This window comes from Oncorhynchus keta, chromosome 26 (genome assembly GCF_023373465.1).
Source record: "Oncorhynchus keta strain PuntledgeMale-10-30-2019 chromosome 26, Oket_V2, whole genome shotgun sequence".
Taxonomy (NCBI): domain Eukaryota; kingdom Metazoa; phylum Chordata; class Actinopteri; order Salmoniformes; family Salmonidae; genus Oncorhynchus; species Oncorhynchus keta.
In genome coordinates, this window is record NC_068446.1 from 9,497,738 (window position 1) to 9,523,845 (window position 26,108).

General features: G+C 42.7%; 1 protein-coding gene across 4 annotated transcripts in view; it reads right to left on the reverse strand.

Moving 5' to 3' along the window:
* The window catches only part of LOC118358896 (anoctamin-8), an 82,511-nt gene that overhangs the window by 50,776 nt on the left and 5,627 nt on the right, over positions 1-26,108 (reverse strand). Inside the window, exon 1 of one of the 4 annotated variants that reach the window (XM_035736889.2) lies at positions 5,418-6,000. The exons of 1 other annotated variant lie outside the window; for it this stretch is intronic. In XM_035736889.2, the coding sequence (XP_035592782.1) occupies positions 5,418-5,586 (169 nt within the window). In that variant the 5' untranslated portion in view covers positions 5,587-6,000. Of the gene's footprint in view, positions 1-5,397; positions 6,001-26,108 lie in introns of those variants that run through there. 2 more of the 4 variants (XM_035736890.2, XM_035736891.1) reach the window with 2 other exon arrangements.

A 26,108-nucleotide genomic window follows, 5' to 3' on the forward strand; every position in this document is an offset into this window, starting at 1 on the left:
ATTTTGGCAATCTACTTCACCAGAGTCAGATAAACTTGTGGATACCATTGTTTTGCATCTGCATGCAGTTTGAAGGAAGTTGCAAACTACCGTTAGTACAATGACTGGAAGTCTATGAGACTAGTACACTTCCAGTCATTGCGATAACACGAGTTAGCACTGACTTGTGAAACTACCTCTAGCTTCCTTTATGATGGACAGAGACATAAAAAAGGGTATCCACGATTGACAAAATACCGACCTATTCCTTTTACAACATTCTACTTGTGCCTTATTGCACAAGGAGAATCGCCTTTATTAATGCTGAGTTCTGAAGAAAGAAACTCTGTTAAATAGGTTTACACAGATGAAAATGTACCCCCTCCCTCCCCCATCCTATCTCACCAAGATCACAGAATAGATAGAGCGCCACTTTCTGAGGAGGTTTGAGTCGGCAGAGTGAAAACCCTTCTCAATGATCTGATCGTTTTAGACAGGAGGGGAGTTTATCAATATGCAAACTCCCATGCTCCACACTCTCATGCTCAGAGTTTGTTCTCCAAGAGTGTTCAAGTTTAGTCTTAATTTGGGGACTTGTATCGCTTAGATCAGTGCTTCACTTGATCTATAGAGAGAAATACAGTAAAACCAATGGGAATTAGAAAATATACTTGTTATAAGCACAGTTCAAGTACATGTTTGGCGGAGTAACCCTCTTCACAACCATTACATCAGGTTAGGGAAACTCCACAGAAACGTTTGCTTGCCTTTGACTTTCCAATAATGGATGTCCCTTCCAAACAACACAAACAAAAACACTGATGTTCTGGTTGAATGAATATCCACCATAAAACCCATGCCCTGATTTCACTACTGTAACCATCTGTATCTTATCAGCACAACCACTCTGCACTGGAGTGGTCAATACTTTCTGAAACTACGGAGACGCCCCAAATGGCAGCCTATTCCCCTGGTCAAAAGTAGTGGACCACATAGGGAACAGGGTACCATTTGGGACTCACCCTAAGATGACTATGTTATATGATGGACATGTAATTAATGTGGAGGACGAGGGAGGGGACTGAGAGGGTGAGGTCACAAAGGACGGTGTCTTAATGGATCAAAGCTACTTTAGGCTAACTGAAAAAGGATTAGGAAGACTTGCTTAAAACATGGAGAAGAAACATCCAATCCTCCCCGCCCGGCTAAAACAGAGAGCAGGGCTGAGGGGGAATCAGGCATCAGGACTCAACATGCTGTGTGGCGGCGTGGCGCTGACAGACACTGACACGTGTGAAAGCAGTTATGTGATATGTTAATCATGACGAAAGTCTGCACTGACTCCCCAGCTCTTCTCCCCCATGAAACAACTGGGAAATACAGCCAATAATATATACTACACGAAGTGTACAAAACATTAGGAACACCTTCCAAATATTGACTGGCACCATCTTTTGCCCTCAGAACACTCAATTCGTCGGGGAATGGACTCTACAAGGTGTCAGGCATTCCATAGGGATGCTGTCCCATGTTGACTCCAATGATTCCCAGAGTTGTGTCAAGTTGGCTGGATGTCCTTTGGGTGGTGGACCATTCTTGATACACACGGGAAACTGTTGTGCGTACTGCCATGACTTGTTCAAAGAACTTACATGTTGTCTTGCCCATTTACCCTGTGAATGGCACACATACACAACCCATGTCTCTGTCTCAATTGTCTCAAGGCTTAACAAATTTTTCTTTAACTTGTCTCCCACTCTTCATCTACACTCATTGAAGTGGATTTAAAATGGCCGGGCGGCCAGCTCTAGGAAGAGTTGGTGCTTCCAAACTTCTTCCATTTAAGAATGATGGAGGCCAATGTGTTCTTGGGGACCTTCAATGCTGCAGAAATATTTTGTTACCCTTCCCCATAATCCTGTCTCGGAGCTCTACGGACAATTCCTTCGAGCTTGGTTTTTGCTCTGACATGCACTGTCAACTGTGGGACCTTATATAGGCAGGTGTGTGCCTTTCCAAATCATGTTCAATCAATTGAATTTACCACAGGTGGACTCCGATCAAGTTGTAAAAACATCAAGTATGATCAATGGAAACAGGATGCAAGTGAGCTCAATTTCGAGTCTCATAGCAAAGGGTGTGAATACTTATGTAAATAAGGTATTTCTGTTTTTATATTTTATTTCTAAAAACTGTTTTCGCTTGGCCATTATGGGGTATTGTGTGTAGATTGATGAGGAAAATAAATAATTTCATCAATTCTAGAATAAGGCTATAACATATCAAAATCTGGAAAAAGGGAAGGGGTCTGAACACTTTCTGAATGCACTGTACAAAGTAAAAGTGCTATACATCAAATTCCTTGTATTAAGCAAACCAGACGGCACGATTTTCTTTATTTTTTTGTATTCCTATTTTCCACCATAATTTGCAAATAAATTCAAGAAAAATCCTACAATGTGGTTTTCTGGATTTTTTTTTCTCATTCTGAAGAAGCTGCTAGCGCTGCCTGTTCTGCAGTGATAGCCTCCCGTCAGCTCAACTTGTGCTGCTCTCAGCTGATCCCAATGATCGCAGAGAAACACGCTGATCTACGGACAGATTTCTGACAACAGTCACTCTTAACCTCTATATGCGATCGGTATTCACCTCTGAAGGTAAATAATGTCCTTTACATTCAGTAATCTTGCTGATTTGTCATCATGAGGGTCCCAGAGATGAAATGTAGCATCATTTTGTTTGATAAAATCCAATTTTATATTCAAATGTAGTAACTTGGATTCTACAGTTTGAACCCCTGCTGTGTAATAATTTAGCTAGTTATTCTGCATATTTCATAGAGTCATAGAGTGCAGTGATATCAAAAATTAGGAACTAAGTTAAAAAATTATCGGATGATCGGGAATCCTAATATTTTAGGATGAGTCCCACATCCTACAAGACAGATTGGATGAGGGAAGTGCATCGCGTTGGAGTGATGCCATCTGACGTAAGACAATGGGCCTGTATAGCGTTTGCAAAATCATCAACATCCGTTTCAATTCAACCCAGAATTTAACTCAAAATAGACAATAAAATAGGCCTAGTGCTTCAAGCTCTGGTTGATTTCAAATAAAATGATATATCCTGATCTTGAATTGTGTTCGGATGTCAACGCATCCAAATATCAATATTTGAAGGAGATGTGTCTTCTGCTTGGATAGTTCCATCTGTGACACTGGCTTTAATTCCAGTTTGTCTACAGATTAATAATTGATATGTTGGATTCAAGTCTCCATCTCAACCCAAAATCCAGGTAAAGAATAGGAATAATTCAAACTTTATTTAAAGTGCATTTAAAAGTTTGATTTAGACCCTATTCTCTAACTTTTTGGGGGGTTGAGAAGGAGACATGAATCGAACATATCAATTATCAATTTGTAGACAAACAAAGTCAGATGGAGCCAACTATCCAAACAGAAGACAAATCTCCTTCAAATGTTGATATTTGGTTGCGTTGACAACCAAACACAATTCAATATAATTTTGAAATACAATAAATAGCCTATTAACTTAGACAAGTTAACAAACTATGTTGGATTCATGTCTCCAACTCAACCACAAATAAAAATTGAAGAATGGGATTAAGACAGTGGCTCAGATGGAACAATCAACAACCAGTAGATACATCGCCTTTAAAATGTTATTTGGTTGCGTTGTCAACCAAACACAATTCAATATTACTTTTTTAAATACTAAAGTTAAGGCTAACATTCCACATTAAAATGGCCACATTGAGGTTACTGTAACTATAAATGTCTTCTTATGTAATTACATAAAGTGTGCATGTTCAAGATTGCATGCATAGGTTATAGCAGGTCTGTGGAGATCTTCACAATTGCTGCAATAATCTTCAACGGCATTGATGACTTGCACTTGTATTTATATGTATTTTCAACTGCAATCCAGGCCACTTGGTTCTGCTATTAACACACTGATAACACAATAAAATGTTTTATAAATAAACAAAATATCTGACATTGTATTCCTATTTAAAGTGTTATCAGTGTGTTTGTATTCCTATTTAATTGAAAGCACAGTGATGGACATTTGGGTGACTAACTGTCACGCCCTGACCTTAGAGCTTTTTATGTCTCTATTTTGGTTTGGACAGGGTGTGATTTGGCTGGGCATTCAATGTTCTTGTTTCTGTGTTTTTGTATTTCTTTGTTTTGGTCGGGTATGGTTCTCAATCAGGACAGCTGTCTATCGTTGGCTCTGATTGGGAACCATACTTAGGTAGCTTTTGCCCACATGGGTTTTGTGGGTCGTTGTTTTCTGTATGGTTTAGTTTCCTTACAGAACTGTTTGTTTTCCTCTTTGTTCGAGTGTTCTGAGTTAATAAAATATCATGAACACGTGCCACGCTGCGCTTTGGTCCAGTCATTTACAGAAAGAGGATCGTTACACTAACTAAACCAAAAATCAGTTATTGTTTTTCCATTGGAATTTGTTGATGCTTTTAGACGGTTGCAAAGCATAGTGATAACACATTGGAAATTCAACAAATTATTTTTGCATGGGTAAATAAATATTGTAATCTCATTGATCAACATCAACCAAATATTACCCAATTATCCACATTGAAATTGTGGTGTGCCCAGTAGGTTGATAGAAGAAGGGGGCACAATGCCAAAGAATCTTCACAAAATACTTAATTTAAATAACAAAATATTAAACTGTCATTATGGGAAATGCGTTTTGGTTGAACAGGCTTTCAAGTTTGTGGTAAAGGTTAAAACCAGACCATTTGAAAACTCAGAATACAGCAGCCCTGATCCATAAAATGCTGCCCATTGGGCACAGAAATCAGTTCTTCTAGTTTTTAATTTACTTTTGGTTGAGTTGTCACCTAAGTGAAATCAAGTTGAAATCAACAAAACATATCTCACCATGCCATTGGATGGATTTAGGTTAAAAGTTGGGAGAAAAAAATAAATGCCATTATGTTGATGACTTTTTACAAATCCAATCAGTTTTCCACATTGATTCAATGTCCCCACGTTCATATTTTTGGGGTTGATTTCACGTGGAAATAACTTTGATTCAACCAGTTTTTGCAGTGGATGGTAATTCCAGGTTGTTGCTGGATATTACAGGCTAAACCTCCCACATGTCAAACCTACAACAAACATGTGGAGTGAGTGTTAGCAGGCTAGCCTAGAGACAGCGACGATGATACTGTAAATTTAAGGACAAATACACCCTTCTACAAACAATATAAGATGTGGGCTGTTTATATGGTGGCCATGTGCCGGAAAAGACGAAAGGACGGTGCGGCGCCTGTCCTATATTGCTCGTCTCGTTTCCCGTCGCATCTACCCGTCCCGTCGCCGCAATTCTAACTACATTACATTTCCGCCCACAAGCCAAACTGACCCTTTGAAATACGGGCTCACCCAGTACACCGGAGGACGTTTGCTGCGAGGAGGCAGCACTTGGATCGGTCTTTTCTCCCTCGCGTTGCGATCGGTGTTTATGCCAAAAGCCCTCGGTGCCGTCTCTGCTGTCGGAGGAGCTGATACGGGCAGCTGCAGCTGCTGGTCCCGTCGCCCCCGTCTCAGGCATGCTCTTTCAGTGGGGTGTAACGGTCGATACTCTCCGGGTAAAGGGAGAATGAAATCGCATCTCATGCAGGCAAAGCATGGACCGCGACAGACCGGTGGGTCAAAGATACAGAGGTTAAATTAACGTGAAGTGATGGTTGTTGTGCTGGTGGCTTTTCCTGGTTTGCAGCAGAATGCGAGCAGATGGATAGCGCTCGGTTGATTCTTAAGTATCGATGCTTAAGAGAAAAGGGGAGACGACACGTAGGCTACAGCCAGCCACCACACACAGACACATGCCCTGGAAATAAAATATCGTTATTTTCCTCCTTGCCCTCCAAGAGAGCATTTCAATAAATACACCTTTCACTTTCTCTGACCTCTGCAAACAGCCAGAGAGCAAATTGTTTTTTATAGAACCACTACCCGATGCAGAAGCGCCACCCCCCATCTGATATCAGTCAAAATACTAAACGATTTACTTTCCAATCCCACTGGTCACGCTGTCATTTCAACGTAGATAATTGGGTACTATTTGGTTGAGACGTTGATCAATGATATTACAACCTATAGTCACCCACTCAAAAATACAAAAGTTAGTAAAATGTCCAATGTATTATCATGATGCTTTCAACCATCTACTAGTAAAACCACAACCAAATTCCAAGGGAAAAACAATGTCAGATTGTTGGTTAAATTGGCACCCAAATGTCTGTCACTGTGCTTTCAACCATTTAAAGGCACAGCAAAATTCAAATGGGAATACAATGATCTATATTGTGTTTATGTATACAGCAGATTAGTGTGATATCACTGCTTCATCTAATAGACATTTAGCACAACCAAATGATGCTGGATTGCAGTTGAGATGCATTACCAGTAGTACTTCTGTTCAAGACTTTGTGCAGATTATTACAGCAATTGTGAAGATCACCACTGACCTGTGATGACCTATGGGTTCTATCTTGAACAGGCATGCTTTACATGATTGCGTAAGAAGACATGTATTGTTACAGTAACCTCAAAATGTGGCTATGGATGTGTTACTCCATTTTCAGGTTGAATGTTACATTAGTTTATAGCCTTGTCTTTAGGATATTTATTATATTACAAAAGTAAGGCTTAAAAAAGCATATATATTTTATCATCTTGAATGGCCTTTTCTATTCCAAATTTGGAAGCTTTCAACTTTCCAGCTGGAATAACAAATGTAATAATAATAAAACATATTAATATATAAATCAATATATTTTATATTTAGTCAACCACCAATTGTGCAAGTTCTCCCACTTCAAAAGATGAGAAAGGCCTGTAATTTTCATCATAGGTACACTTCAACTATGACAGACAAAATTAGAAAATAAATCCAGAAAATCACATTTTTAATGAATTTATTTGCAAATTATGGTGGAAAATAAGTATTTGGTCAATAGCAAAAGTTGATCTCAATACTTTGTTATATACCCTTTGTTGGCAATGACAGAGGTCAAACGTTTTCTGTAAGTCTTCACAAGGTTTTCACACACTGTTGCTGGTATTTTGGCCCATTCCTCCATGCAGATCTCCTCTAGAACAGTGATGTTGTGGGGCTGTTGCTGGGCAACATGGACTTTCAACTCCCTTCAAAGATTTTTTGAGATCTGGAGACTGGCTAGGCCACTCCAGGACGTTGAAATGCTTCTTACGAAGCCACTCCTTCGTTGCCCGGGCGGTGTGTTTGGGATCATTGTCATGCTGAAAGACCCAGCCATGTTTCATCTTCAATGCCCTTGCTGATGGAAGGAGGTTTTCACTCAAAATCTCACGATACATGGCGCCATTCATTCTTTCCTTTACACGGATCAGTCGTCCTGGTTCCTTTGCAGAAAAACAGCCTCAAAGCATGATGTTTCCACCCCATGCTTCACAGTAGGTATGGTGTACTTTGGAATCAACTCAGCATTCTTTGTCCTCCAAACATGACGAGTTGAGTTTTTACCAAAAAGTTATATTTTGGTTTCATCTGACCATATGACATTCTCCCAATCTTCTTCTGGATCATCAAAATGCTCTCTAGCAAACTTCAGACGGGCCTGGACATGTACTGGCTTAAGCAGGGGGACACGTCTGGCACTGCAGGATTTGAGTCCCTGGCGGCATAGAGTGTTACTGATGACAGGCTTTGTTACTTTGGTCCCAGCTCTCTGCAGGTCATTTACTAGGTCCCCCCGTGTGGTTCTGGGATTTTTGCTCACCGTTCTTGTGATCATGTTAACCCCACGGGGTGAGATCTTGCGTGGAGCCCCAGATCGAGGGAGATTATCAGTGGTCTTGTATGTCTTCCATTTCCTAATAATTGCTCCCACAGTTTATTTCTTCAAACCAAGCTGCTTACCTATTGCAGATTCAGTCTTCCCAGCCTGGTGCAGGTCGTCTACAATTTTGTTTTTGGTGTCCTTTGACAGCTCTTTGGTCTTGGCCATAGTGGAGTTTGGAGTGTGACTGTTTGAGGTTGTGGACAGGTGTCTTTTATACTGATAACAAGTTCAAACAGGTTCCATTAATACAGGTAACGAGTGGAGGACAGAGGAGCCTCTTAAAGAAGAAGTTACAGGTCTGTGAGAGCCAGAAATCTTGCTTGTTTGTAGGTGACCAAATACTTATTTTCCACCATAATTTGCAAATAAATTCATTAAAAATCCTACAATATGATTTTCTGGATTTTTTTCTCATTTTGTCTGTCATAGTTGAAGTGTACCGATGATGAAAATTACAGGCCTCTCATCTTTTTAAGTGGGAGAACTTGCACAATTGGTGGCTGACTAAATACGTTTTTTGCCTCACTGTACTCTGTCATGAAATACTAAATAAGGGAAATAAAACTAATATAATAAAAGGAATGTTTTACATCTTGCTAAGTCTAAGGGTGGTATTAACCTCCCAGAATTGGAATTGTATCAACTCGCCACCCAGGGCTTTGACTTGCAATTGATAGGTAAATGCACTAAAGAAGAACAATGTGTACATACTGAAGATGCGCAAGCTCATCCCTAAAATCTTTTCACGTGGTGATTTTGAAAGGATAACGCAAAGAACATTGACAATTTCATAATTAAGAACGCTATAAAATGGAAGAAAATTAAAAGTATACTACAATAACTAATATCACTCCTTAAAAACACAACCCTATGGAACAATCCTTGGATAAAGTTTCAAAATTAACTGATGGTCCACATGGAAAACTGGCGTAAGGCATAGAAACCATCAATGACTTGGTAATATGAAATACATTTATTTCCATGACAGAATTAAAAAGGAATTTTGGACTGACCAATATAGATATTTTCAAATATATGAAACAAAAGTTTCATATCATGAAATTTATATTTGAAATCTTTTGGACATCAGAGCAATCTTGAGGGTATCCTATTTTAGTCAGAAAGGGATATTCATAAATAGGTAAGAGTAGGTGAGATGTGCATTCGGAAAGTATTCACTTTTTCCACATTTTGGATGACATCTATTTTTTTCCTCATTAATCTACACACAATAGCCCATAATGACAAAGCGAAAACAGGTTTTTAGAAATACCTTATTTACAGTTGAAGTCGGAAGTTTACATACAGTACACCTTAGCCAAATACATTTAAACTAATTTTTTCACAATTCCTGACATTTAATCCTTGTAAAAATTCCCTGTCTTAGGTCAGTTAGGATCACCACTTTATTTTAAGAATGTGAAATGTCAGAATAATAGTAAAGAGAATGATTTATTTCAGCTTTTATTTCTTTCATCGCATTCCCAGTGGGTCAGAAGTTTACATACACTCAATTAGTATTTGGTAACATTGCCTTTAAATTGTTTAACTTGGGTCAAACGTTTCGTGTAGCCTTCCACAAGCTTCCCACAATAAGTTGGGTGAATTTTGGCCCATTCCTCCCGATAGAGCTGGTGTAACTGTCAGGTTTGTAGGCCTCCTTGCTCGCACACACTTTTTCAGTTCTGCCCACAAATGTTCTATAGGATTTGTGGGCAGGGCTTTGTGATGGCCACTCCAATACCTTGACTTTGTTGTCCTTAAGCCATTTTGCCACAACTTTGGAAGTTGTGCATTTGGAAGACCCATTTGCGACCAAGCTTCAACTTCCTAACTGATGTCTTGAGATGTTGCTTCAATATATCCACAGAATTTTCCGCCCTCATGATGCCATCTATTTTGTGAAGTACACCAGTCCCTCCTGCAGCAAAGCACCCCCATGCTTCACTTTTGGGATGGTGTTCTTCAGTTTGCAAGCTCCCCCTTTAACCTCCAAACATAAGGATGGTCATTATGGCCAAACAGTTCTATTTTTGTTTCATCAGACCAGAGGACATTTCTCCAAAAAGTATGATCTTTGTCTCCATGTACAGTTGCAAACGGTAGTCTGGCTTTTTTTATGGCAGTTATGGAGCAGTGGCTTCTTCCTTGCTGAGCGGCTTTTCATGTCGATATAGGACTCATGGATATAGGTACTTTTTAACCTGTTTCTTCCAGCATCTTCACAAGGTCATCTGCTGTTGTTCTGGGATTGATTTGCACTTTTCGCACCAAAGTACGTTCATCTCTAGGAAACAGAACGCGTCTCCTTCCTGAGCAGTATTACGGCTTTGTGGTCCCACTGTGTTTATACTTGCGTACCATTGTTTGTACAGATGAACGTGGTACCTTCAGGCATTTGGAAATTGCTCCCAAGGATGAACCAGACTACTGGAGGTCTACAATTTATTTTTCAAAGTTATTGGCTGATATATTTTGTTTTTCCCATGATGTCAAGCAAAGAGGCACTGAGTTTGAAGGTTGGCCTTGAAATACATCCACAGGTGAACCTCCAATTTACTTAAATGATGTCAATTAGCCTATCAGAAGCTTCTAAAGTCATGACAGCATTTTCTGAAATTTTCCAAGCTGTTTAAAGGCATAGTTAATTTAGTGTATGTAAACTTATGACCCACTGGAATTGTGATACAGTGAATCATCAGTGACATAATATTTTTGTAAACAATTGTTTGAAAAATTACTTGTGTCATGCACAAAGTAGATGTCTTAACCGACTTGCCAAAACTATAGTTTGTTAACAAGAAATGTGTGGAGTGGTTGAAAAACGAGTTTTAATGACTCCAACCTAAGTGTATGTAAACCTCCGACTTCAACTGTACATAACTATTCAGTCCCTTTGCTATGAGACTCGAAGTTGAGCTCACGTGCATCCTGTTTCCATTGCAACTTGAAGTCCACCTGTGGTAAATTCAATTGATTGGACATGATTTGGAAAGATAAACATCTGTCTATATAAAGTCCCACAGTTGACAGTGCATGCCAGAGCCAAAATCCAGCCATGAGGTAAAAGGAATTGGCCATAAGGTGCCGAGAAAGGATTGTGTTGAGGCACAGATCTGGGGAAGGGTACCAAAAAAGCTCCTCTCCTCAGCTGTGAAATGGCATAATAAAGCGCACAGCCTGTCCTGTCTGGGAGGATTACCTACATTATGATTGATTTATGTCTTCACGGATATGGGGTAGCAGGTAGCCTAGTGGTTAGAGCGCTGGGCCAGTAACTGAGTGGTTACTAGATTGAATCCCCGAGCTGACAAGGTACAGATCTGTCGTTCTGCTTCTGAACAAGGCCGTTAACCCACTGTTCCTAGGCTGTCATTTAATGCCTTGAAGCATATTTCTTGGTCTTCATACGTTTTCCATGTAAACATTGTAATACATGTCATTCTCTTTCGCAAAGCCAAACGTTCTCTAGTTTCTAAAAGCATAAAGGTGAATCGAGACCTAATTTATTTACTTTGTCAAACCATGTCAACATGTGGAGCACGCAGTTTCAATATACTCATCCTGCACTTGTCAATAGACAGATAATGCCTGAAAAACAGCTTCAAAACAAATATTGATGTTAGCTGAATCTTTGACATATTTTTAAGCTAACAATTATTTCAGGTACCATCCCCAGGATCTGGAAGGTGGCCGGCCCATATACTCCCCCTTCACAAAGGTGGTGACCCATGTGACCTAAAACATTTTCGCCCCATTTCCAAACTCTCTTGCCCAGCAAAAATTCTAGAATTCTATAATCCCTCAATTTATACCGAACAAAAATATAAACGCAACATGTAAAGTGTTGGTACCATGTTTCATGTGCTGAAATAAAAGATCACATAAATGTTCCAAATGCACAAAACCCCTATTTCTCTCAAATGTTGTGTACAACTTTATTACCATCATTGTTAGTGAGCATTTCCCTTCGGCAAGATAATCCATCAAACTAACAGGTGTTGGATACCAAGAAGCAGATTAAACAGCATGATCACAGATTAGTTTTGGCCAGTATTCGTTGACGTTTCACATATGCTTTATAGTGCAGCTCAGGGTACCAATCGCTCCAGGATCCGGATCATACAGAGATACACTATATATACAAAAGTATGTGGACACCCCTTCAAATTAGTGGATTCGGTATTTCAGCCACACCAGTTGCTGGCAAGTGAATAAAATCGAGCACACAGCCATGCAATTTCCTTAGACAAACATTGGCAGTAGAATGGCCTTACTGAAGAGCTCAGTGACTTTCAACGTGGCACCGTCATAGGATGCCACCTTTCCAACAAGTCAGTTTGTCAAATTTCTGCCCTTCTAGAGCTGCCCCAGTCAACTCTAAATGCTGTTATTGTGAAGTGGAAATGCCTAGGAGCAACAACGGACAGCCATGAAGTGGTAGACAACACGAGCTCACAGAATGGGACCACCGATTGCTGAAGCGCGTAGCATGTAAAAATGGTTTGTCCTCGGGTTACAACACTCACTACTGAGTTGCAAACTGCCTTTGGAAGCAACATCAGCACAACAACTGTTCGTCGTGAGCTTCATGAAATGGGTTTCCATGGCGAGCAGCAGCACACAAGCACACTTTTCTAAGATCACCATGCGCAATGCCAAGCGTCAGCTGGAGTGGTGTACAAATCACTGCCATTGGACTCTAAAGCAGTGGAAACGTGTTCTCTGGAGTGATGAATCACGCTTCACCATCTGCCAGTTGACGGATGAATCTGGGGTTGGCAGATGCCAGGAGAACACTACATGCCCAAATGCATAGTGCCAACTGTAAAGTTTGGTGGATGAGGAATAATGGCCTGAGGCTGTTCTTTGTTTGGGCTAGGCCCCTTAGTTCCAGTGAAGGACAATTTTAACGCTACAGCATACAATGAAATTGTAGACGATTCTGTGCTTCTAACTTTGTGGCAACAGATGGGGAAGGCCCTTACCTGTTTCAGCATGACAATTCCACCGTGAACAGAGTGAGGTCCATACAGAAATGTTTATCAAGTTTGGTGTGGAAGAATTTGACTGGCCTGCACAGAGCCCTGACCCCAACAACATCAAACACCTTTGGGATGAATTGGAATGCTGACTGCGAGCCAGACCTAATCACCCAACATCAGTGCCCAACCTCACTAATGCTCTTGTGGCTGTATAGAAGCAAGTCCCCGCAGGCTTCTAGTGGAAACCTTCCCAGAAGAGTGGAGGCTGTCAATGCAGCAAAGGGGGGACCAACACCATATTAATGCGCATGATTTTGGAATGAGATGTTCAACGAATAGGTGTCTACATACCTTTGGTCATGTAGTGTATGTGAAACTGCCCAGAATACATTTCATAGTTAAAAATAATCTACTTAATGTTAACTGGCTAACAAAAGTTTAATGACCAAAAGGAAATAACGAATATTGATTGTGTTGCAACTATGTGTTAACTAGCTTAATTCGCTAAATTAACTAAAATACAAAAGAATGTGTTCAAACAAGGGCAAAGGGGCGACATGGACTGTCTGTGAAACTAAGACCTTCTAGAGATCTGGGGAGATGAGAGTATCAAGGTGGAACTTGCAGACACCCACAAAAATATGGTGGTGCATGGGTACATTTGCAAACATATGGGGGAAAAAGGCTACTCAAGGAATGCAGAGCATAGTTGGACATAAAAAAAATTAAGCAACTCACAGTACATTTCAGTTAGGGATGCACTCAGGAAGCTTGGCGGATGAAAAAGACAAGTGTCAATATTGTGACATGATTGACGCCATCATTGGCTCACGCCCAACAAGAAAGCCAATCGGAACTGTGCATACATTGTCAGAGGTTAGTCCTATGCCTACTGCTGCAAATCAAAGTCCAAACCAGACACTGAACATTTCATTACCCGGACTGGGGACCCTCGTTGCTGGCCCCAGACTGAGGACCGTCCCTGGAGGCCCCGGACTGGCCCGTGGAGCAGGCACAGGACTCACCAGGCTGGGGAGACCTACTGGAGGCCTGGTCCTTGGAGGAGGCACAGGATGAACCGGGCTGTGGGGGAGCACTGGAGATCTGGTCCTTGGAGGAGGCAAAGGTCGAACCGGGCTGTGGGGGAGCACTTAGACCTTGCACCGCTCCTCTTGGCTGAATGCCCACTTTAGCCCGGCACATGCGGAGCGCAGGCATAGGACGAACCGGGATGTCACAGTGCACTGGAGACACAGTGCGCAGAGCCGGCGCAGGACTCACCGGGCTGTGGAGGCGCACTGGAGGTCTGGATCGTGGGGCTGGCCCAGTCTTCACCAGGATGAGTATGGAGAGCTGACTCAGGTGAGATCAAACTGAGGACACGCTCCTTAGGGCGACAGCCGTATATATTCCCCCCCAAGCAGACACATCGATGGCTCTGAACAAACTTTATTTGACTCTTTGCAAACTGTCATCCATTTATCCGGAGGCTGCATTCATTGTAGCTGGGGATTTTAACAAGGCTAATCTGAAAACAAGACTCCCTAAATTGTATGAGCATATCGACTGCGCAACCAGCGCGGGAAAAACCTTGGATCATTGTTACTCTAACTTCCGCGATGCATATAAGGCCCTGCCCCGCCCTCCTTTCGGAAAAGCTCATCACGACTCCATTTTGTTGATCCCTGCCTACAAACAGAAGCTAAAACAGGAAGCTCCCACACTGAGGTCTGTCCAACGCTGGTCCGACCAAGCTGATTCCACACTCCAAGACTGCTTCCATCACGTGGACTGGGATATGTTTCGTATTGCGTCAGACAGCAACATTGACGAATACGCTGATTCGGTGTGCGAGTTCATTAGAACGTGCATTGAAGATGTCGTTCCCATAGCAACGATTAAAACATTCCCTAACCAGAAACCGTGGATTGATGGCAGCATTCGCGTGAAACTGAAAGCGCGAACCACTGCTTTTAATCAGGGCAAGGTGACTGGTAACATGACTGAATACAAATAGTGCAGTTATTCCCTCCGCAAGGCTATCAAACAAGCTAAGCGTCAGTATAGAGACAAAGTAGAATCTCAATTCAACGGCTCAGACACAAGAGGTATGTGGCAGGGTCTACAGTCAATTACGGACTACAGGAAGTAGTCGTTCCCAGTCACGGACCAGGATGTCTTGCTCCCAGGCAGACTAAATAACTTTTTTGCCCGCTTTGAGGACAATACAGTGCCACTGACACGGCCTGCAACGAAAACATGCGGCCTCTCCTTCACTGCAGCCGAGGTGAGTAAAACATTTAAACGTGTTAACCCTCGCAAGACTGCAGGCCCAGACGGCATCCCCAGCCGCGCCCTCAGGGCATCTGCAGACCAGCTGGCTGGTGTGTTTACGGACATATTCAATCAATCCCTATACCAGTCTGCTGTTCCCACATGCTTCAAGAGGGCCACCATTGTTCCTGTTCCCAAGAAAGCTTAGGTAACTGAGCTAAACGACTACCGCCCCGTAGCACTCACTTCCGTCATCATGAAGTGCTTTGAGAGACTAGTCAACGACCATATCACCTCCACCCTACCTGACACCCTAGACCCACTCCAATTTGCTTACCGCCCAAATAGGTCCACAGACGACGCAATCTCAACCACACTGCACACTGCCCTAACCCATCTGGACAAGAGGAATACCTATGTGAGAATGCTGTTCATCGACTACAGCTCGGCATTCAACACCATAGTACCCTCCAAGCTCGTCATCAAGCTCGAGACCCTGGGTCTCGACCCCGCCCTGTGCAACTGGGTACTGGACTTCCTGACGGGCCGCCCCCAGGTAGTGAGGGTAGGCAACATCTCCACCCCGCTGATCCCCAACACTGGGGCCCCACAAGGGTGCGTTCTGAGCCCTCTCCTGTACTCCCTGTTCACCCACGACTGAGTGGCCACGCACGCCTCCAACTCAATCATCAAGTTTGCGGACGACACAACAGTGGTAGGCTTGATTACCAACAACGAAGAGACGGCCTACAGGGAGGAGGTGAGGGCCCTCTGAGTGTGGTGTCAGGAAAATAACCTCACACTCAACGTCAACAAAACTAAGGAGATGATTGTGGACTTCAGGAAACAGCAGAGGGAACACCCCCTATCCACACCGATGGAACAGTAGTGGAGAGGGGAGTAAGTTTTAAGTTCCTCGGCATACACATCACAGACAAACTGAATTGGTCCACTCACACAGACAGCATCGTGAAGAAGGCGCAGCAGCGCCTCTTCAAACTCAGGAGGCTGAAGAAATTTGGCTTGTCACCAAAAGCACTCACAAACTTCTACAGATGCACAATCGAGAGCATCCTGGCGGGCTGTATCACTGCCTGGTACGGCAACTGCTCCGCCCACAACCGTAAGGCTCTCCAGAGGGTAGTGAGGTCTGCACAACGCATCACCGGGGGCAAACTACCTGCCCTCCAGGACACCTACACCACCCGATGTTACAGGAATGCCATGAAGATCATCAAGGACAACAACCACCCGAGCCACTGCCTGTTCACCCCGCTATCATCCAAAAGGCGAGGTCAGTACAGGTGCATCAAAGCTGGGACCGAGAGACTGAAAAACAGCTCCTATCTCAAGGCCATCAGACTGTTAAACAGCAACCACTAACACTGAGTGGCCGCTGCCAACACACTGACTCAACTCCAGCCACTTTAATAATGGGTATTGATGGGAAATTGTAAAATTGTAAAATATATCACGAGCCACTTTAAACAATGCTACCTAATATACCCTACATTATTCATCTCATATGAATATGTATATACTGTACTCTATATCATCTACTGCATCCTTATGTAATACATGTATCACTAGCCACTAACTATGCCACTTTGTTTACATACCCATCTCATATGTATATACTGTACTCGATACCATCTACTGTATCTTGCCTATGCTGCTCTGTACCATCACTCATTCATATATCTTTATGTACATATTCTTATCTCCTTACACTGTGCATAAGACAGTAGTTTTGGAATTGTTAGCTCGATTACTTGTTGGTTATTACTGGTCCTTCTGTAGCTCAGTTGGTAGAGCATGGCGCTTGTAACGCCAGGGTAGTGGGTTCAATCCCCGGGACCACCCATATGTATGAATGAATGTATGCACACATGACTGTAAGTCGCTTTGGATAAAAGCGTCTGCTAAATGGCATATATTATTATTATTATTATTATTATTACTGCATTGTCGGAACTAGAAGCACAAGCATTTCGCTACACTCGCATTAACATCTGCTAACCATGTGTATGTGACAAATAAATTTGATTTGATTTGATGTCGTGCCTCATGCACCAACACAACAGCTCTCTCCGAACTCTCTCCTCCAATCTCCCCATCAACTCCTTAACGGTCTGCTTCATTCCCTTCACTCCCCTCCAAGTTCACCTTCTTCTCCCCGACTGACTGGTTCCGTGTGACCCCAAAAAAATGTTTTTGGGGGGCTGCCTCTTCTGGCCACGCTGCTTGGTCCTTTGGTGGTGGGTAGTTCTGTCACGTTTGTCGTAAGGATTGGACCAAGGCACAGCGTGGTATGCGTACATTCTCTTTTAATGAACACCGAACAAACCATAAATAAAAAAATAAAAAAATGGGGGAGGCACACAGGGAGATTGGCAGAGTCAGGGGTTAGACCTGAGTCTACTCCCCGTGCTTACCGTGGGGAGCTTGTGACTGGTCAGGCACCGTGTTATGCAGCAAACACCTCCATCTTCCCTTCAGTTGACCAAAAGCCCTCTCTACAGTAATGTGAGAAGGACTAAGCCTCATTAAAGTTGGTCTGCACAGGTGTGATTCCTCCTCTCTCTTAAGTAGGGCTTCATCATCCACCAAAGAAGTTGGTCGGCAGAGTCTCCTAATAGTACATTTGGCGCATTCACTCCATGAAAGGTCTCAGTCCATCTTGGGAGTAGTCTGCCCTCCTGACACTTGGTAAATAGTACTGAATTGACCAGCACATGGGCATCATGAAATTAAATGTGTGATCTATAACCCCTTGTAGGATCAAAGAGTATAACCTCTTTCTATTATAATAGTCCCGCTTGTCTTGTGGTGCTAAGTGGGGTATATGAGTGTCATCGATTGCTCCACAGCATTGAAGGAATCTTGGTTGACGGTCATGGAATCCGTTTACTATGTCTCTGAACTCAGCCTCCGTTGGTTCTCTTGATGTAAACGTTTAACATTTTCTCCCGGATGAGACCGGCAGTTTGATTAGTGACTGTACATGCAGTTGACAAACCTACACCAAACAATAACGAGATGGTTACAGTCAATCAAATGTATTTATGAAGCCCTTTTTACATCAGCCAATGTCACAAAGTGCTATACAGAAACCCAGCCTAAAACCCCAAACATCAAGCAATGCAGATGTAGGAAGCACGGTGACTAGGAAAATCTCCCTAGAAAGGCAGGAACCTAGGAAGAAACATGGAGAGGAACCAGGCTCTGAGGGGTGGCCAGTCCTCTTCTGGCTGTGCTGGGTGGAGATTATAACAGTACATGGCCAAGATGTTCACCCTTTCATAGATGACCAGCATGGTCAAATAATAATAATCACAGTGGTTGTAGAGGGTGCAGCAGGTCAGCACCTCAGGAGTAAATGTCAGTTGGCTTTTCATAGCCGATCATTCAGAGTTAAAGACAGCAGGTGTGGTAAAAAGAGAGAGAGTCGATACGCTATATTAGTGGCAAGTCTCCACAGATAAATGGCAACATGCTGCTCCACAGACAGTGCTTTCCTGCAATGACACTGTTGCTGGACAAGAGAAGGATGAAGAATATCACATAGATCGAGGAATGTTGTCTTCCTCATCCTAAAGTTCACCTTCCGCTCTCTCTCTCTCTGTCAGTCCAGCCTTCAAATGCAGTCAGCCACCACTGTGCCTCCCTTGGAACAGCCCATATACTCACCGTAAAAGAGAAATACATGGCTTAGGCTTATTACTTCAAATTGTAAACATGAATGGTAAGCTACAATATAACAATTATAGCCAAAATAATATGTATAACAGATAGCAATGATAGATCTGATAGTGCATGCATGTCAATATCACACCAATATCACTGAAAACAGAATATAAAACATTTTAAATTAAATGATATATGCATGCCATCATGTCCTTTTGGCTAGTGTTCTGATCTGATATTAGATGGCTGGTGCCATCTAAAGGACAACATTGTAACTGCACTTGTGGGTCATGGCTAGAAGGAATCCAGCTTTTGCCAGAATTGACTTTTCGTAGCAGGTTTTGGAGAATTTACGCTGCAGGTTAGGAGAATTAGGTTAAGTTTAGGAAAAGGGTTAGGTTTAGCTCAAATGTAGGATAGGATAGGATAAAGTAATCCTTCTCACCCCCCCCCCCTTAAAAGATTTAGATGCACTATTGTAAAGTGGCTGCTCCACTGGATGTCATAAGGTGAATGCACCAATTTGTAAGTCGCTCTGGATAAGAGCGTCTGCTAAATGACTTAAATGTAAATGTAAAATGGACAAAAGCTGAATCCAATCTAGATACGACACAATTTTCGTGACTGTTATTATAGGCTATAGACAAGTTGCTCAGAAAAATCCAGGCATCTTTTTACTCACCATGTTGCATGCTTTTGGATGAGAACAGTATGCTGAGAAACATTACATTTCATGAACTCTTGATTCATCATTAAAAACGGTTGGCCTTGGCGTTGTTGTGTGAGCCTCCTGTGTCGGTTTAGGTGGATAGTTTTCCATTATCCTGCTGCTTTTACATAGTTCAATAAATTGCATAATGGCCCTGACATATTCCTCTGTTCCCCCTCATGTCTTTGTGTGTAATTATTGTGTGTTACGTGTTGTACGCACTAGGCTAAGTGTTTGCTCTTCTCCGTGTGTTTTCACTAAGCTATTGCCCCCACAGCTGACCAGGCTCTGTCGGAGCTTCAATCTGCATTTATTGCCATGCAGAAAACCTTAGTTGAACTGAAATTGGTACTTAATGCAGGAAAAACAACATTTTTGTCATTTTGCAAATCATATAAAAATGTATCTGATTTATGCATTCATACATACTTTGAATGGTGCCCTCATTGATCATGACCCCGCTTATAAATATCTGTGAATAGGATTTATGAAAAGCTACCTTTCAAAAAGCATTTTGATGACTTAATTAAGAAATTAAGAATTAAAATAGGCTTCTTCTACAGGAACATGTCCTGTTTTCTGTTAAATGGCAGAAAACAATTCATTCAGTCAACATTCATTCATTGAATATGGCGATATTGTCTATATGAATGCAGTTGCCACTGTACTGAAAACAATTTGACAGTTTTATCATGGCGCATTGTGCTTTATTACGGGTGATAGGTTCAGTATACATCATTGCGTTTTGTATCAGAAAGTAGGCTAGCCCTCCTTGAAGTCGCATAGATCGATACATTGCACTCTTTGTCTCAAAAGCCCTCTTGCATAAACTTCTGCCATACCTTACCTCATTGTTGACCTTCAGACTTACAGTATACGTTACCAGACCCGGACTCAAGGATGGCTAACCCTGGAGATCGCTTCAATATCCACTGAGTTAGGAAAATCTTCCTTTTGTTTTTTTGTGACTCATGTAGAATGATCTACAAAAGTCCTTAAAGTTGGACTTGGTGCCTCTATGGCAATTATCTGTTGTGTGTGTGTGTATGTAAGGTGCGCGTTTCATGTGCCACTACAGTGTATACATCAACATTATGACTGCTGTTACTACACATACGGTCAGAGGTACAGTATGAAGACAAAGACTTGGTGCTGATGGCTCAAGTAAGGTGACAGCTGTCCTCTATGGAGTCTACTGAATAATTAAGTACACAGGTTAAATATTGTCCCTCCCCCACCTTAAGCAATAGCTGCTGGGCACAAACTGGTTGAATCAACGTTGTTTCAATGTAATTTGTTAGATGTATTGTGATGTGGATTCTATGGGGAAAATACATTGGATTTGAAAAAAGTAATCAACCTAAACTATTGTTATGAGGACTAAGAAGGTTTTATAAATAAGCATCAACCAGTGGATCTTGCGACAGGTATACAGAGATGATCAGTTTACAGAGGAGTATAGAGTACAGTGATGTGTCCAAAAGGAGCATTGGTGGCAAATCTGACGACCGAATGGTAAAGAACATCAAATCAAATTTTATTCGTCACATACACATGGTTAGCAGATGTTAATGCGAGTGTAGCGAAATGCTTGTGCTTCTAGTTCCGACAATGCAGTGATAACCAACAAGTAATCTAACTAACAATTCCAAAACTACTGTCTTATACACAGTGTAAGGGGATAAAGAATATGTACATAAGGATATATGAATGAGTGATGGTACAGGGCAGCATACAGTAGATGGTATCGAGTACAGTATATACATATGAGATGAGTATGTAGACAAAGTTAAGTGGCATAGTTAGTGGCTAGTGATACATGTATTCCATAAGGATGCAGTCGATGATATAGAGTACAGTATATACGTATGCATATGAGATGAATAATGTAGGGTAAGTAACATTATATAAGGTAGCATTGTTTAAAGTGGCTAGTGATATATTTACATCATTTCCCATCAATTCCCATTATTAAAGTGGTTGGAGTTGGGTCAGTGTCAGTGTCAGTGTGTTGGCAGCAGCCACTCAATGTTAGTGGTGGCTGTTTAACAGTCTGATGGCCTTGAGATAGAAGCTGTTTTTCAGTCTCTCGGTCCCAGCTTTGATGCACCTGTACTGACCACGCCTTCTGGATGATAGCGGGGTGAACAGGCAGTGGCTCGGGTGGTTGATGTCCTTGATGATCTTTATGGCCTTCCTGTGACATCGGGTGGTGTAGGTGTCCTGGAGGGCAGGTAGTTTGCCCCCGGTGATGCGTTGTGCAGACCTCACTACCCTCTGGAGAGCCTTACGGTTGAGGGCGGAGCAGTTGCCGTACCAGGCGGTGATACAGCCCGCCGGGATGCTCTCGATTGTGCATCTGTAGAAGTTTGTGAGTGCTTTTGGTGACAAGCCAAATTTCTTCAGCCTCCTGAGGTTGAAGAGGCGCTGCTGCGCCTTCTTCACGACGCTGTCAGTGTGAGTGGACCAATTCAGTTTGTCTGTGATGTGTATGCCGAGGAACTTAAAACTTGCTACCCTCTCCACTACTGTTCCACCGATGTGGATAGGGGGGGTGTTCCCTCTGCTGTTTCCTGAAGTCCACAATCATCTCCTTAGTTTTGTTGACGTTGAGTGTGAGGTTATTTTCCTGACAACACACTCAGAGGGCCCTCACCTCCTCCCTGTAGGCCGTCTCGTCGTTGTTGGTAATCAAGCCTACCACTGTTGTGTCGTCCGCAAACTTGATGATTGAGTTGAGGGCGTGCGTGGCCACGCAGTCGTGGGTGAACAGGGAGTACAGGAGAGGGCTCAGAACGCACCCTTGTGGGGCCCCCGTGTTGAGGATCAGCGGGGAGGAGATGTTGTTGCCTACCCTCACCACCTGGGGGTGGCCCATCAGGAAGTTCAGTACCCAGTTGCACAGGGCGGGGTCGAGACCCAGGGTCTTGATGACGAGCTTGGAGGGTACTATGGTGTTGAATGCCGAGCTGTAGTCGATGAACAGCATTCTCACATAGGTATTCCTCTTGTCCAGGTGGGTTAGGGCAGTGTGCAGTGTGGTTGAGATTGCATCGTCTGTGGACCTATTTGGGCGGTAAGCAAATTGGAGTGGGTCTAGGGTGTCAGGTAGGGTGGAGGTGATATGGTCCTTGACTAGTCTCTCAAAGCACTTCATGATGACGGAAGTGAGTGCTACGGAGCGATAGTCGTGTAGCTCAGTTACCTTAGCTTTCTTGGGAACAGGAACAATGGTGGCCCTCTTGAAGCATGTGGGAACAGCAGACTGGTATAGGGATTGATTGAATATGTCCGTAAACACACCGGCCAGCTGGTCTGCGCATGCTCTGAGGGCGCGGCTGGGGATGCCGTCTGGGCCTGCAGCCTTGCGAGGGGTTAACACGTTTACATGTCTTACTCACCTCGGCTGCAGTGAAGGAGAGACCGCATGTTTTCGTTGCAGGCCGTGTCAGTGGCACTGTATTGTCCTCAAAGCGGGCAAAAAAGTTATTTAGTCTGCCTGGGAGCAAGACATCCTGGTCCGTGACTGGGCTGGGTTTCTTCTTGTAGTCCGTGATTGACTGTAGACCCTGCCACATGCCTCTTGTGTCTGAGTCATTGAATTGAGATTCTACTTTGTCTCTGTACTGACGCTTAGCTTGTTTAACCTCATGGGGATAGGGCTGTCTACTGCCCCCGCTGGAGTAATTGCGTGCCCATAGTAAACAATTTTTTTGGGTCAAAAGTTGCTAATATATGCAAATAAAAAATATTATTGAATAGAAAACTCTAAAGCTTCTAAAACCGTTAAAATTATGTCTGTATGTAAAGCAGAACTCTCAGGGCAGTCATTCTCCCAAACTCTCCCTTGTCATCATAAAAGTTGGCCCAACTTTGACGTCATCGCACCCACCCTTCCCAAGCAGTTACAGGTCTGGGAACAGTCTCTGTCTTCAGCTCATGAGAGTTTTGGCGGGCTGAAACCTTTCGGTCACGCGAAAAAACAGGTCACTTTTATGCGCGCTCTGCTCAGGTCCTGTCTTTTTTCCAAGATCGATTATACAATGCATGCGTTTCTGTTCGTCCTCACGATTGCTGTACACCTTTATAACGTGTTAAAGCTTGATTATGAAGTTAGTTTGACAAGTTTAATCAACATATAATATGTAAGTTCGACGTTTTGGTGCGCATCCACTTGACTTTTGGCTACATTTCAACCGAAATGTGTCGTGTTTGAGAACCGAAAGACAGACTGCAAAACTAAACGCTGTTTTTGGTAAGTATAATTCCTTCCAGGTCTTCTGATGGAAGTACAGCAAAGGTAAGGGAATATTTATGTGGTAAATTTGGGTTTATGTGGACTCCAAGATAGAGGAGCCATAATGCTACTTTTTGAGCGCCGACTCATAGTATAGCCTAGTGAACGAAACCTGTAATGTTAAAAATAAATGTAACACAGCGATTGCATTCAGAAGAAGTGTATCTAACTATATATATGTAGAACATGCATATTTAGTCAAAGTTTATGATGTGTATTCCTTGTTAGCTGACGTTATCTGCCGGAGCTATCGTCATTTCTCAGGACATTTGAGTAGCATTTTTTGAACGATGCATCATTGTAAACAGAGATTTATGGATATATATAGCATATTATTGAAAAAAACATAAATGTACTGTGTAACATGTTATATTACTGTCATCTGATGAAGATTTCAAAAGGTTAGTGCATTATTTTTCTTTCTTTCTTTCTTTCTTTTTCTTTTAATCCTGCGTTTGTTGATTGCATATTTTTTCAACTTGGCTATGCAAATTAGCTGTGTCTTCGGTGGTGGTTTGACATAAATATGTGCTATGTTTTCGCCGTAAAACATTTTAGAAATCTGACTTGCTGGGTAGATAAACAAAGTGTTTCTTTCATTTGAGCCATTGGACTTGTTAATGTGTGGAGGTTAAATATTTTTAGGAATATTTTTGCGTTCCATGCGCCACCTTCCAGCTGAACGTGGGGGGGGTTCCAAAATTGGAACTCTAGTCCCCTTCTGGTTAATAGCCTTGCGGAGGGAATAGCTGCATTGTTTATATTCGGTCATGTTACCAGACACCTTGCCCTGATTAAAAGCAGTGGTTCGCGCTTTCAGTTTCACGCGAATGCTGCCATCAATCTGTCTGTAGGCAGGGATCAACCAAATGGAGTCGTGGTCAGCTTTTCCAAAAGGGGGGCGGGGCAGGGCCTTATGCGTCGCGGAAGTTAGAGTAACAATGATCCAAGGTTTTACCACCCCTGGTTGCGCAATCGATATGCTGATAAAATTTAGGGAGTCTTGTTTTCAGATTAGCTTTGTTAAAATCCCCAGCTACAATGAATGCAGCCTCCGGATAAATGGTTTCCAGTTTGCAAAGAGTTAAATAAAGTTTGTTCAGAGCCATCGATGTGTCTGCTTGGGGGGGGGGATATATACGGCTGTGATTATAATCGAAGAGAATTCTCTTGGTAGATAATGCGGTCTACATTTGATTGTGAGGAATTCTAAATCAGGTGAACAGAAGGATTTGAGTTCCTGTATGTTTTTCATCACACCATGTCTCGTTAGTCATGAGGCATACGCCCCCGCCACTCTTCTTACCAGAAAGATGTTTGTTTCTGTCGGCGCGATGCGTGGAGAAACCCGTTGGCTGCACCGCCCCAGATAGCGTCTTCCCAGTGAGCCATGTTTCCGTGAAGCAGAGGACGTTACAGTCTCTGATGTCCCTCTGGAATGCTACCCTTGCTCGGATTTCATCAACCTTGTTGTCAAGAGACTGGACATTGGCAAGAAGAATGCTAGGTAGTGGTGCGCGATGTGCCCGTGTCCTGAGTCTGACCAGAAGACCGCTACGTTTCCCTCTTTTACGAAGTCGTTTTTTTTGGGGGTCGCTGCATGCGATCCATTCCGTTGACCTGTTTGTAAGGCAGAACACAGGATCCGCGTCGCGGAAAACAGTCTTGGTCGTACTGATGGTGAGTTGACGCTGATCTTATATTCAGTAAAAACTGCATAGTTTCCTAGGAACGCGAAGCGAGGCGGCCATCTCTGTCGGCGCCGGAAGTACATCTAGCCACTCGAGTACCCTTCCCTGCCGATCTATAATCTGGCATGGGTAGGATGGTCATCTGAATCAGGGTTAGTTTGGTAGCTGTGGTAAAAGAGGAATGATTACGAAAGAAGAAACCAAGTCTAGATTTAACCTTAGCCTGCAGCTTTGATATGTGTTGAGAGAAGGACAGTGTACCGTCTAGCCATACTTCCAAGTACTTTTATGAGTTGACTACCTCAAACTCTAAACCCTCAGAGGTATTAATCTCACCGGTGGGGAGAGGGGTATTCAGAACAAGGTTAAGGGCAGAGAAGGCTTATTGGACACTAAGAAAGCTTTGTTGTAGAGTGTTTAACACAAAATCCGGGGATGGGCTAGACGAGTTTAAGACTATATCATCTGCAAAAAAAATGGATGAGAGAGCTTCCTACTGCGTGAGCTATGTTGTTAATGTAAATTGAGAAGACGCTGGGGCCTAGGATCAAACCTTGGGGTACTCCCTTAGTGACAGGCAGTGGCTGAGACAGCAGATGTTCTG